General features: G+C 38.2%; 1 protein-coding gene across 1 annotated transcript; it reads right to left on the bottom strand.

The window, feature by feature from the left end:
* Positions 1-13,751: 13,751 nt before the first annotated feature.
* On the bottom strand, positions 13,752-14,711 carry LOC145007124 (uncharacterized). The gene has a single exon (XM_078966112.1). It carries the CDS (start codon positions 14,709-14,711, stop codon positions 13,752-13,754), a length of 960 nt encoding a protein of 319 aa, XP_078822238.1.

The following is a 14,711-nucleotide window of genomic DNA, read 5'->3' as shown; positions in this document are numbered from 1 at the left end:
TTCCATAACCATACGATAGACTAGATATGGCAATAAGAAGTCCAATATCATTTTATGACTTTCATCACCCATAGACCTACCGGTCCCACTATAGCTAGCAACGAGGTGCGGGGTAGTCAGCCCCGTATAGATCTATACACTCAAGTCACGCTCTTCGTCCAGGAGATTCTGGTTACGGGGGAAGTCCTCCACTCGTATCTCTCTGGAGTGTTTCATAGGGCGTGACTCCAATTATTAAGATTAACAAATTTACAAGTAATAATGCGGAAATTCCTGTTTGTGATTCTGGTTACAAAGGGGCGTCCTCCACTCACGTATCTCTGTGGAGTGTTACCGAGGACGTATCTAAAGTTCTAAGTTTATTGACTTTTAATGATAATGAAGTGTAAAATCATTTGTGAAATATACAATATAACACAATATAATAAGATTTGCAATCAGTTTGGAAAAACTAACTCTGCAAATCAAACGGTTGGTTAATACGGTTTCGATTGTTAAAAGTATACGAAATATGAAACATTTCAAATGAAATATTAGGTTGAGTACAAGACATTCTTGTACTTTTGTTTGTATTCCCCCCCCCCCCCCTGAAAACATTGAAAACATGGAAAAAGTGTAGGGGTATGAACTCACCGGACGAGAAACGTGTCAGTTGGATGCTAAGTGTCAGTTCGGGGATTGAGTACACACGAGGTTCCTATGTAATGTGAAGAGATACATAATTGTATCTAATTAGACTTTGAACTACTAATTATATAAGAATATACATTGTGAGGCACGAAAACACTTCATTTCAAGTGTTAAGAGTGATCTGGGTAGCATCTAAGGGTGTGTAGGGCCTAGATAAGGAGTTTACCCTTCAAGAATAAGCCCTTAGGGGTGTTTACGATCCAATGACCATATCCCCATGAGTTTAAGGCCATAAACTCATGGGTGGTGTGTTCCTGAATGTTTAAAGGTCTTACAATGCACAAGGAAAGGTTCTAGGGTTGATTCAAGGGCTATCAAAGTGACCGGGACTTGAAATGACCTTGGAAAAGGAGTTTATAGTTCTTGAATGGCACTTGGGGAGTTTACTACTGTAAACACATGAGTTTACAGTCGCAAACTCATGTTTGTCCATGAATCATGTGTTTTGGTGGTTGCAGGTTAGGCATACAAGGTTCTAGACCCAAATCTAAGTCATACAAGGTGTTAAGGGCACTTAAACACCCCATTGAAGGTGTTTACGGTTTGGGAGACCTTCCCGAACCGTAAACTCAAGTATGACACATTTGTATATGTTTTGGTGCATCTCATGAAGGAATATAAGGTTCTAGACACTCATGGAAGTTTTTGGAGGTGTTTAAGGGGCAATGTAACACCTTAAAATGTGTTTATGGTTCTTGAAGATGTGTTTATGGTCCAAGAATGTTCTTTGGCCGTAAACTCATGTATACTACCCAAATGATGTGATTTTGGTGCTTAAATCGCGTACATGCAAGTCCTTAAGCCATATCTAAGCATTAGAAGGGACTTGGAAGGGTTTTGGCGATTCAAAAACCCCTTTAAGGGAGTTTACAGTTTTGGGAGGTGTTCCCAATCCGTAAACACATGTTCTTGATGGTTTTGGGTGACTTAAACATAGATTTGCAAGCTAAACAAGTTAAACAACAAGATAGGGTAGATTACTTACGATTTTGGAAGCTTGAAGAGGTGCTTTTGGATCAACCTTGACTTTTAGAGATAGAGTAGAGAGAGAAAGTTTATGAGGTGGGTAAAAAGTCTTCAAAAGATGACCACTCAACCTTTATATAAGGTTTGAGTTTGTGACCCGGTGGAAATCAACCCAATACCGACGTTAAACGGGGTTTAAAATTTTACCGTTTTAAATTGTCGTAATTACGACTTAGTCGTAACTAAATTTTTCCAAATAAATAACGAGGGTATTTTTATGCGTTTCTAGTGGGTTTGGACTCTCATTATGTCAAGATAAAAAGTCATAATTTAATTAATTTAAACCAAAAGTTAACTGAAAAATTGGAATATGAACGGTTTTATTAACGGAAACGGGTTACAGTGACGGAATAAATTACGGGTTGTCACAGAATGCTCAAAACCCATCAAGAACATCTGAAAGCCTTTAGAGACATACAAAAGAGCTACGCAGATAAGAGGGGAAAACCCATGGCATTCCGGGTGGGTGACCGTGCTTTGTTAAAGGTCTCACCCTGGAAGGGCATGATATGTTTTGGAAAGCGGGGAGAATTGAATCCAAGGTACATAGGACCGTTCGAAATCCTCGCTGTAATCGGCCCAGTAGCTTACAAACTCCGTCTACCATAAGAACTTAACAACGTACACCCTGTCTTCGATGTGTCAAATTTACAGAAGTGTCTATACGAAGAATCTCTTGTTATTCCACTCGACAAGATTGAGGTAAACGAGAGTCTTAATTTTGTGGAAGAACCCATAGAAATTATGGATAGGGAAGTCAAGTGAATGAAACAAAGTCAGATACCGATAGTGAAGGTTCGCTGGAATGCCAAGCGGGGACCTAAATTCACTTGGGAGCGAGAGGATCAAATGAAACAAATGTACCCATACCTTTTTCCTAGTCCATTATGTATTCGTCTTAGAATGGATTTCGGGACGAAATTCCCACTATCGGGGGGGGGGGGGGGGGGGATGATGTAACAACTAATTACTTTTCAAGTCAAATCCGACAAACAAAATTTCGAGTTTTATTTATTTATTTCGTTAAGTACGTGAGAGTTTGAAACTAAGTTGAATTATATAAATAATGTTTACATAAGATTTTAGAATCAAAAACACTAAAAAATTAACATCTTTTCCATTGAAACCGAAAACCCTCGCACCAGAACCTTTTCGCCCAAAACCTTAATACCGAAACTGATTTCGGCTGAAATCTCTTTTACGGCCAAACCCCAACCGTATATAAGTTTTTCCTTCGAACACTTTACCATTTCTCACTGTTTACACTCGAAAAAACTCTCATTTTGCTCCCAAGGATCATCCAAGAACATTCATACCTTCAAGTGAAAACCTTCAAATCTTCATATATTCATCAAGAACACCAAGAACATCCTTCGAACCTTCAGGTGACCGAAAATACCCAGGACCGAGTACATGTGTTCGGCCAAGAATTGTTTTCGGTCGATAACCCCTTGGAACCGAAAACTCTCTTCAACACTTATACAATTCTCATTAATTATTCCTAACACAAAATAAGTGTTTTCTAACACTTTATGTAATAGTTTAGCTAATTTAAATACGATTATGTCTTAACTATTATTAGGATACCGTTAATTTCGCACCCCTCAATCTGGGGATCATCTCTACAGCACCGTTATCATTACACAAACACATACCAGAGGTGAGTTCATACCCCTACCTTTTCAATGTTTTAAATTTTTTTAGGGGGGGGGGGAATACAAGTAAAACACAAGGACTTTGTGTTTATACAAACCATTTTTTAGCAGTTTTAAAAACCTTTGAAATCAATTCAAACCGAGTATTCGCTACATATTATAAAAATATTCTTTATATTTTAACCCTTTTGTAACATGTTGAGCATAAGGGTGTTATACTTTCCTACAATTAAATTGCAAACGTTTTCAGTACACTACAAAACATTACAGTTAAACTATGATTGGCATAGTTTGGGAATCACTACACAAATTTGCTAAATACAATACACAAAACAAGAACATTTATTAAAACTATAATAGGTATAGATTGGGAGGCACTACCCTAATACATTGATACAAGATTACACTACTAAAATAATTATTTAAGTTTTATTATTTTACATTACAAAGTACATTATTACAAGGCAATACATACAGTTTCCAATACAAGAGAACACTACAACACTACACATAAACTAGTTAATACAGGGTTGTGAGGAACTATTTCAATAGTACCCCTCGACGTACGAAACTAAATCCTATACAGTACAACCAAAGTCTCATGGAGGCACCGTGTGAGATTTGTGTATAGATCTATGTAGGACGGACAATCCCACACCTGAACTGCTAGCTACACTTAGGACGGCAGGCATGGGGTGAAAAATGTCATAACTTTCAGACGCCTGAAGAGCATTGTAGAGGTCACTAGGTCATATGAAGCATGGTTATATGAAACTCACAACAGTATAACTAAAACATATGTTTACGGTATTAACATTGATTCAATGGTTTTATTGTATTTAATAAAACTACTATGATACACTACAGCTGGTGGTATCCAGGCATACATACAAAGATTTTCATACAAATACAGATACATTACACTATTTTCTAGCACAGGGTACTGTAATATAGCATACAATTATAAGGAATACACATGAAATAGTTTATCAATTTACAATACTACATTACATTCACTATAGAAAATATTGTATTTTATGGAGAAACATACTAGCATTTTTAGAGTATAAATACAAGCTTCATGTCACTAAAACATGCTTATGAACTCACCAACTTAAATGTTGATACACTTTCAATATCACTTGTATTCTCAGGGAACCAGTAGACAGGTACACCCGCAGGATTCTGAGAAGATGGAGCTTTATAGAGTCTCGTCTTTTATACTTTTTGTTATACACTTTTGATATCATACAAAGTATGTTATGAACAGATGTAAATAAAATATTTTATTAATGTAATGGTTGTGTTTTCTTTGATTACTATTATAGAATTGTTGTGATATTGTACATGACATCCTCCGCCCCTGAATGTTTCTTCATTTCCACTTTTGGGGTGTGACTGGTTCTATCAACTGTCGTGTATGACCGATAGTTGCATGTAGAAGAACTTTAGAGTTCAAGGCACTACCGTTTTTGGGGAGGGAACGATAGCATGAAGATGATGGTGTTAGTTGTGTGAGTTGTTTGATCATTGGATGTGTGAAGAGTATTGTACTTTCCCATGGACAAAAGTCGGTTAGAGGTCAATGATTAATTGAGGATAGAAATTCGAATAGAGGTTCGTCAGTTCATGACAAGGGTTATGGTTGTTAGTCGCAGGCATATGAACTCAAGGAAATTCCATGGTGCCATGAGAGGTGATTTGGATCATCAGACTGGTTAAGGTCTCAAGAGCATTCTCCCAAATTCTAGTAGTTAGGCAATTGTTGAGATTTGGCTAGTCATGGAACATCGCAGGTTATAGGCAGTTCCTATTATATGAGTTTGATGGGTTGGGAATCCATCAAACTTATAGGATGAAAGAGATTCTCCAAATCCAAGTGGGGGAGAATCGATTAGAATTTTCGGGAAATGGATCAGATGTGGAACTAGGACAAGTTTCATAACCTGGTCAAGTATAGACATGACACAAGTGACCGTTTAGTTCGAGGTTTTGTAAGTGGTAGTTTAGAGAAACTCCCAATAATTGGTTGGCATTTTCTTGTTATGCATAGCAGGTTGTGGATGGACCCCGACCGAGAGTTGTGTAGAGCTTCACTACCTGTTCTTGACTGATGCGGGTTCGATTCATGACATTGGGATTGAGATGGTTGGGTAGTGATGAAACCATGGGTGGTAATCCTGATTGGTTAGAAGTTTTGTGAGACTTCGATGGATCGTATCATTCATCTATTAGAGGTAGATTGCCATTGGTAGTTGATATGAGCATAAAGGGGGAATCATTTTGTACCTTAGCCATGCTAGTCAAGATTGTCACAGAGTATTTATCCTTTATGGGTTTAGGACCATTGGGGTCTGAGGTGGAGTTGGGCCTGTGTAACCCTAGATGGGTGGGACCCGTGGGCAAGGCCCGTGTGTTTATAGCAACGCAGGTGAGATCTGGTGGAGACCATTAGGTCAAGGTTGTGGATCTTGAGTCGCAGGACTCAGTGTGTAGCTAGTATATGACATAAAAGGGATCGTAGGCTAGGCAACCTAGTTATATGGACTCTTAAGGAACTGGTGGTTGGACCATGTATGAAGATGGTAGTCTCAGTGATGGGTTGGGAACCTCTTTCCTTCCGGTTAGGAATGGGTGTTATGAATTAGAGAATTTTCAGTAAGCTATATAGGTAGACCTATGAGAAAACAGAGATTATCATAGTCAAGGATTATTGAATTGTTAACCCTCAAACTTTTTAGTGGGTTTAAGCACCCAAAATAAACCTTCCGCGTATTATCTACTACCGTAGAAACTTAATGGGAATATATATATATATATATATATATATATATATATATATATATATATATATATATATATATATATATATATATAGAATGCATCAAAGTAGAAAGGATCCATTACTAGAAAAATCGAGAGAAGACGCTATGATGTTGGAAGTAGACCCAAAATACATTGCCAAACTCAGAGAAAAATAGAAATCTCCTTCCCAAACAACATTATCTAGTGGTTAAATGAGTAATGCTTTGCCCATTTTACTTCTTGAGTTCATCGTTTCCGTTCACTGACATGCGTCGTTCATTTGTACGTACAATTACGCCATTGTTACCGATTATTTTTCTGACAAAAAATGCTCCAGTGAGAAAGATGGGTATGGAAAGGTGCAGGAGCATGGTTAGCATCAACTATCAACGCAGGCTCCAGACAGCACAGAGTCGACAGAAGAGTTCTACCAACAAGCACTGATCGGACATAGAGTTCCATGTAGGAGATATGGTTCTCCTGAAGGTGTCATCTTGGAAAGGTGTCATCCGGTTCAGGAAACAGAACAAGCTGGGGCCCAGGTACATTGGTCCGTTTACGGTTTGGCTCGGGTGGCTTGTAGTATTCACTGGTCCTTGTTCAGTGGTTAAGGTCATGGAAAACCTATGTTTTGCTCATAATTTTCTTCGGATGGTTTAGACCAGGGTGGGTGAGTTCACAAGGTTGTTGGAGGGCCACAACATGTTTGGAATCAGGAGATGGTAGGTCATGGGAGAATGGGTATGAGGAAGACTATGGTTGGTCCTGTAGCATTCCGTTTAGCATCGGGTTAGTGATAACGTGGTCTGGGTAGTCATTGCCTGTGAGGTTTTTCTTTCGGAAGTCACGAGGGGAGACTGTATAGGAGCCTTTAGTTAAGTAACCAGGTTGGGACTCAACATTCCAGATGATTGGCTAACAAATTGGGACCAGGAAGGCCAGGGTGGATTTCGGAAAGCAGCCAGAAGGCAGCCAGTGTTTCGGGCGATACTAGCAAATTGGGTTTCGTGTGTATGAGGAGCATATGGGTGTTTGGGTAATGCTAAGTCACCCACAGTGGGATTAAATAATCTTAGAGTAATTGATTAGACCCTGTTACGCAGCTCTCGTCGGAGTCTAACTGTTTTAGGAATGAAGCTTCTACTCAAAGGATTATATGAGCCTCCTGTCAAGTTAAGTGTTCTTTAACGGTATATGGTCGGTGACTTCATCTCCATTGAGATAACAATGTGATCAGAGAGTGGAAGCATGTTGTGTGGTGCGAGACCCTATGAGGATTGTTTGGTGGCAGGTCAATGTAAGGGGTCTGACAGGGAGTCAGAACATTGAGACTTAGGTTTCGGATTCCAGATATGTGGGGTCAGTTTCTATTTGAGAGTTTGATGATTCGTTCTTCATCGGATTCAAGGAACTATTATGAGGATGGTTTCGACAGATATGGATAGACCATTGTGGAAGTGTTATGATTGGTCTGCAACTCATTGAGAGTTTGGTAGGAAGTGGTTTCAACACGGGTGAGCTGTCGGGAAGTCAGGATATGGTAGACTTCAGGTCTTCGAAGGTAGAAGTGGGTTGCAAGGGTTAAAGGTTCAATTGTCTTGGGAAGTCCATTGAAAGAGCCATGTGATAGTTGTACTCCTTAGGATGGTGGGTGTAAATACTCATGGGAAAACATCAGTTAGGTTATGGTAGATAGTGGGACCCGCGAGCGTAGTGCGTGAGCTATTTTCGGGTAGGTGAATTACAGTTGACTTCGAGGATGAAGTCTATTTTAAGTAGAAGAGAGTTGTAACACACGAAATCTGGATGGTTAGTTAAGGAAGGGTATCTTACATTTAAGAGGACAACTTGTCAAGTTCAAGGGGGAGAACTCGACAAGTAGGAATGATTTTGGCACGCGGGAAATTAAGAACCAATTCGACAAGTTGGGGAGGACTAACTTGACGAGTTGGACAGGGTTTGGGAAACCCTAGATCAAGGATTTTGAACCTATTTAAACACCTTAACCCCTATAAGTTGGCCTCATTTACAGCCTCCATTATCTCAACTCCCAAACCCTAATCCACTTTAGTGTTTTGAGCCAATTTTGTGGATTCTTTGTGATTTTGAAGAAGACTATACTTGAAGAAGGAGCAAAGACGTGTAAGAGAAGAGTAGATCCAGAAGTTTAGCTTCATTTTTGGTTCATATGAGGTATAAAGCTCTTACCTTGCTTAGAGTATATTTAGATCTTAGGAGTTTTTCTCCATATTATGGTCCAAGAATGTTGGTCTTTGGGACTTGGACGTCCCATAGGGGAAAACCTTTCAAATCTATGGTCTATAGGGGACTTCATGGCATAAAGGTGCCAACTTTATGGCCATGGAAATCCCATGCAACTTATGGACCATCTTTTTGGCCTTTTGAGCCAAGTAGTCTAGGCATGCAAGTAAAGATAGGAACATTACATGACCAAACTATCCCTAGAGTCCAAATCTATGACCATATGGCTTATCTTGAAGTTTTGATGGTTATTGAAGTTGGAACTAAGCCATTTTTAGCTAGGGTTAGGGCTCATTTCTTCTAGGATGGGTCTTAATCGGTAAAGTCGGAAACTTTACTCTCTTGGAGGTGTATTCGACCCATATTTGGAATATGGGACTTAGACTCGAAGAATAATGGCTTAATACATTAAGAAAGCTTAACAAACTGATGAACTCGATGAGTTCGTGAAAGAACTTGACGAGTTGGATGATGATTTCAGGGTATTATGATTTATTGAACTCAGCGAGTTGATGGGCTAACACGGTAAGTTGAGTCAACCCAGAATGTTGACTTTGACCAGGTTGTTGACCTTGACTTTGACTTTGACCAAAGTTGACGCTTGAGGGGTCATGAGTATGAAAGGGTAATTAAGGAAATCTTTTATGTATATGAGTTTGATTTGGGTGGATTTTCGGAGCCGAGGATTTCCAGCTACTTTATAGTATTTAAGGTGAGTTACCTTCCAGTAGAAGTGGGTCGAAGGCACCACTGTCGGCCCACAAGTAGTTATTTATAGTTGAGATGATTGTCTTTGTGATAATTGGCTGGTATGCCACTATCTGTTATGCTCTGCGTGCTAGGATGCTATGATATTATGTGATAGTGGTAGGAGGGGTGAAATAGTCCTTGGTTATCGGTTGAAAGAGACCGAATAGGTAGACAGTACCCATATATGTGGTAGTGGTAGGGGTGAAATAGTCCTCGTAACTGGTTGATATAAACCGGAGGGTGGGTCGGGCACCCAGATATGCCTGACAGGGGTAGGTCAGACACCCCGGTATGTCTGACAGTGGTAGGTTAGGCACCCCGATATGTCTAACATGGGTAGGTTGAGCATATAGGTACGCTCAGAAAGGTAGGTCAGGCACCCAGATATGCCTGAAAATATGTGTTTATGTGGTATGATGGGGGAACTCACTAAGCTTTGTGCTTACGGTTTACAGTTTTGGTTTCAGGTACTTGTTCTTCGAAAGGAAAGGAGTCGGCATAATTGCAGCAAATCACACCACAATTTTCTGCTGTATGATGTTCTTGGGAGTTGTTATTAAATCAAAACTAATATGAGATAACTTAATGATCTTTTCAATAATCTATTTTATAAATTATTAAATCAAAACTAAAATTTTTGGTCTTGGATTTTAGGATGTTACATCCATTCTGATAAAATTTTAGAGGTTATTAAAAATTTTATGTTGTTAGTATCCTCCAGCGGCTGTCAATTAGTAATGGACACATACCAATTGGATGTTCACTCTTCTGGCAGATTCCATGTTGTCTCTTTGCAACTGCCTTTTCTTTTTTCAGTAATAAACAACTTTTGTCAGCTCAAAAATCTGGGTGTCTAGGAGATGGTAGCTTACTTGTTTGACTCCACTTGGCTGATCAGCATACCACTCGTCTTTGTTTCCAAAGTGTTTTAACTTCATAACCAGGTTTTCTATCAGCTCCTAGATTTCAGTTGGTGTCATGTCGCCTAAGGAACCTCCAGTTATACACCTGATAATCGCTTATCTCATGTTGTGGGAACTGAACCAACAAATTTTTGAAGCGATCCTAGTAGGTGTGTAGAGCTTCTCTTCTTCCTTGTTTGATACCAAGGATCTCTCCGCAAAGGCTCGAAACTTGCATTTCTGAAAAATATTTTTCTAAAAATAATTTCGCGAGTTCAGTCCACATGGTTATCGAACCAGATGGGAGCTCGTACATCCATTCTCTCATTGAGTCTTGACGTGAGAAGGAGAATGCCCTTAGCTTTATTTGGTCTTCAGTAATGGCGTGCGACTTCATTCTAAAACATAGTACAAGAATTCCCTCAACGAATTTATGTGGGTCTTTGTTTTCTAAGCATCTGAACGTATGAAGAAGATGTATCAGCCAAGATTTCAGCTCGAAGTTTTGTGTTTCTAGAAAAGTAATGCAAAGAAGTTGTTGATTAACCTCTTATGCTGCTCATTCTCTAAGAGTTTTCTCTGCTTCATCGTTACTCATGGTTGAAATTTCAGATTTAGTTTCAGACGTGTCTATGGTTTCAGAATTTTTAGAATTTGGTTGGGCGGGGGTATGCTTTTACTAGGATTTTGGAAGGTGGGGATAGGGGTACTTTCGGGAAAGACAAAAAAAGTGGCCTCTGGTTCGTTCCACAAGGGACTACCTTATGGTGTGGTGATGATTAGAGGTAAGGAAGATGATGAACCAAAGAAACCCACTGATTGTTTTTGTTTTGCTTCTTCTTTTTTCCGTTTTCTTACAGTTTTCTCAATTTCTAGATCAAAAACTAGAGGTGTTCCTGTATGAAAAGTTCTTGGCATACAAACTATTAGAAGCATTGTGTCTCTGGCAACGACAAAAATTTGTTAAACCGTTGTGACGTACGATTTAAGCAAATAATATTTTCACTGCGTGGTTGGACTAAAGGATAGTACATGGAAGCAGGGTTGAATCCTTAGAGACACAACCTAATGGTCAATGTCTCTTTGCGTAAGGAACATACTAGTTATTTAACAGAAAATAATAAGGGTGGTTTTTAATTTAAAACTAAAACTAAAAATTACGGTGAAATTAATTAAATGAAATTAGTAATAAAAACAAATTCAGTTCGGTTGCAACTTTCTTAATCTTGCAATCAGCTCAGATATGGTTATTCAAAATGCGTTCTATCTGAGCTAGTACAGCAAAAAAACTAAAAAACTCTAGTATAATCTCTTTTACCTAGTTAAATTAACCAAAACAAGCTCTCCAGTTAACCCTAACTTTTTACTGTCTAAATTAAACAACCTCTTAATTCAGATCAAAAAAGTTGCATTAAGATCATTGTAAAATTCTCTCAACAATACCCAATATTTTCTCACAATTTTGGAAGAATAAAGGTATGAAATTGCAGTTTATATCAGAGTTAAATCCCAACACAGAACCAATCTGATACTTGTTACTTATTGCCAGTTGACAAAAAAATTACAGATTCTATTAACTTATTAACTGGAATGATTAAACCCTTGTTAGGTGATTAGACAAACAAGAATAAAAAATCAAACATACATTAAGCTCAAAACTTAAACAACTAGATAGAAGCACACAATAAAAACCAAATTTGATAACTAATCACATGAAAAGTACTAGTCTTTTGTAGAACTGAAAACTAGGGTTTTAGTCAGACATGGCTAAAATTCTATTAAAACTAATAAAAAGATATATTAATTGATTAATCTTGCTAAACTAAATGTAGGAGATGATTAACAGCCTTTTGATCTTCAGAAAGTGATGAAAAGTTACAGAAATCACCTTGAGAAGGGTTTTTCATCGTCTGACATTGTATCTGATCAGAGGGGTCGTATTCATATGCAAGTTAGAAGCTTCCGAAGCAAGAAAAGCAATTTCATGATCACATATATCCAAAAATGTTAATTTTTGGCCATTTTCTCCTGAATTGTCGTTTAATGAAGTACGGTGTTATTTTTGACCATTTTGAGACTTCGACCTGAAAATGCAATCACATATATAGGGAAATGCGATCTCATTTTTGACTTTTTTTCTTCAGATTGGTATTTTTGAACCTAAAAAAACCTCTACCATAAAATGTGATCACAGATTTGAGAAAATGCAATCACATTTTTCTTTTTTCTTCGTGATTCGGTCGTAACTCTTCAGTTTAAGCAATCCAAGTCATTCCTTAGCATCGTTCTTCAATTCCAACTCTATTTAAGCTCAAAATATGTATCCAAGCTGCTCCCAAACTACTACTCCACTCATATTATATGAAAACAACATAAAAGCGTGAGCAGTACGGGAATTTTGACAAAAAACATGAGTTGAACATTATTTAAACTAATGACATGGAAATGTGCAAATTATGCTAAGTGCTAATAAAAACTATCCTAAAATATGCATAAAATGACATCTATCACTCTTACAACCCAAAAAAAAAATGAAATGGAATATATTATTGTTGGCTTGGGATTTGGGAGGTGACACAGAAGGTCTATCACCTGGGAATTATGACATTTCCCTATGGTATGATTACATATCTTCGAAGGCCTATAGTTTCTCTCTTTAAGTGTTTTCAGATCATGCCAATAGATGTTGGAGTTGTGGCAGGTAATGTAAAAATAACTATGTAATTGCACATATTTATGTATTATAGGCTTCAAGAATCTTAGTTTTACTTGTTTTTATCATAACATTGCACGTTTGATTTATTTTTTTCTAGTAACGGAAAGATGCATCGAAAAACCTAACTAATTATGGCATTTTACTAGGAATGTGCGATATCCCTTTAATCTCAAAACTATTAGACCGGAGAGTATGCGAGGGAAGCTTCCCTCACTTTTTGTGGGTCATATCCTCATTTCCTTCACTTTTCTTTCCCTCACCTAAAACCCAAGGAATGGGTAGGAAGCCATTCCCTCACTTTTTTTATTAAATAAAAATAATTTTTTTTATGATTTATAATTTTTAAATTAATACTAAACATAAATTTTAATTAAAAATAAAAAGCATTCATTTATTAAAATAAAATTTACATTAAACCTAATATTTAAATAAGTAGAAAAATAATTAATATCCTAATTTTATATAAACCAAAATATGTCACTTGGAATCATCATGTTCGTCACCGCCCTCATCGTCCTCGTCATCGCCTTGATCGTCTTAATCATTCTCCCCAGCGTTACTCTCGTCGTCAGAATCTTCACTCTCGACGAACATATCAGAATCCTCGTCTGATTTGTCAAACAAATCATCGTGAGGAAACTCTAACGGGGGCTGAATATGAGCCCTATAAATGTGCTCCACCAAATCAACACGAAGGGCGTGATGAATGTCGTAATTGTGTACTTCTCTTCTATTCACCATATACTCTTGTGTACCAACGACTACTCCTTCGACATTTGGCAAAACTTCATTTTTGTTGTACCGGCATATCGCTCTTCCTTCGTCTTCAAGAATCATATTATGCAATATGATACATTCATACATTACGTGTTGTAACATTTTCACCTCATATGACCTTGCCCCGACCGTTATTACTTGCCAACGTCTCTTAAGTACACCAAATGTTCACTCCACATCCTTCCTAGCTGACTCTTGCGCCTCTTTAAACTCTTTTATTTTTGGGTCGTTAGGACATGTAAACGATTTCACAAAAACAGACAAAGGAGGATATATACCGTCAGTAAGATAGTATCCACGCTTATATGCTACCCTATTTGCTTGAAAAGGTACATCGTGCGACTTTCCAAGGTAGATATGGTTGAATATCGGCGACTGGTCTAGCACATTGATGTCATTGTTTGCACTATTTGGACCAAAGAATGCATGATATATCCAAAGATCATGTGATGTGATAGCCTCTAGAATGATTGTCGGCTCTTTGTGGTCGCCTCTCGTGTACTGACCGCGCCATGCATTGGGGCATAATGACCAACTCCAATGCATGCAATCGATACTACCTAGCATTCTAGGGAATCCATGTTTGCCTTCATGCACCGTGTACAATTGGTGGATATCGTTGATAGTTGGTTTGCGCAAATATCGTTGCCCATAAACCAAATAGATCGCTTTGCAGAACTCGTACACACACTCCCGTACGGTACACTCTGACATCCTAAAATACTCGTCCCATTTATCTGCGCCCATGCCGTATGCTAGCTGACGAATTGTAGCCCTGCATTTTTGAATGGGAGAGAAACCTTTTACCCGCTCTGTATCCATTTTCCATTGGAAATATGGAAACCGGCCTTCCAAATCGCCAACAATACATAAGAATGGTTCCTTCCTCATTCGGAACTGACGTCGAAACTTTACGGCGTAGATGGCGTCATCTGCAAAATAATCTTCTATAAGGCGATAGTGTCCGACTTCGTGATTTCTACGCAACTGCGGATTTCTTAGCTTAGATCGTGCACGTGATGTTTCGCCTAGTCGGTTTTGATAGTATGCAATCGTTTTTGCCATCACGGAACCAATAAACTTAGTCTCCTCTATAGCCGTCGAATCAGATGATGAAGATGATGACAT

This window comes from Lactuca saligna, chromosome 7 (assembly GCF_052625555.1).
Source record: "Lactuca saligna cultivar CGN05327 chromosome 7, ASM5262555v1, whole genome shotgun sequence".
NCBI classification, from domain to species: domain Eukaryota; kingdom Viridiplantae; phylum Streptophyta; class Magnoliopsida; order Asterales; family Asteraceae; genus Lactuca; species Lactuca saligna.
This window is presented reverse-complemented; position numbering and strand designations above follow the sequence as displayed.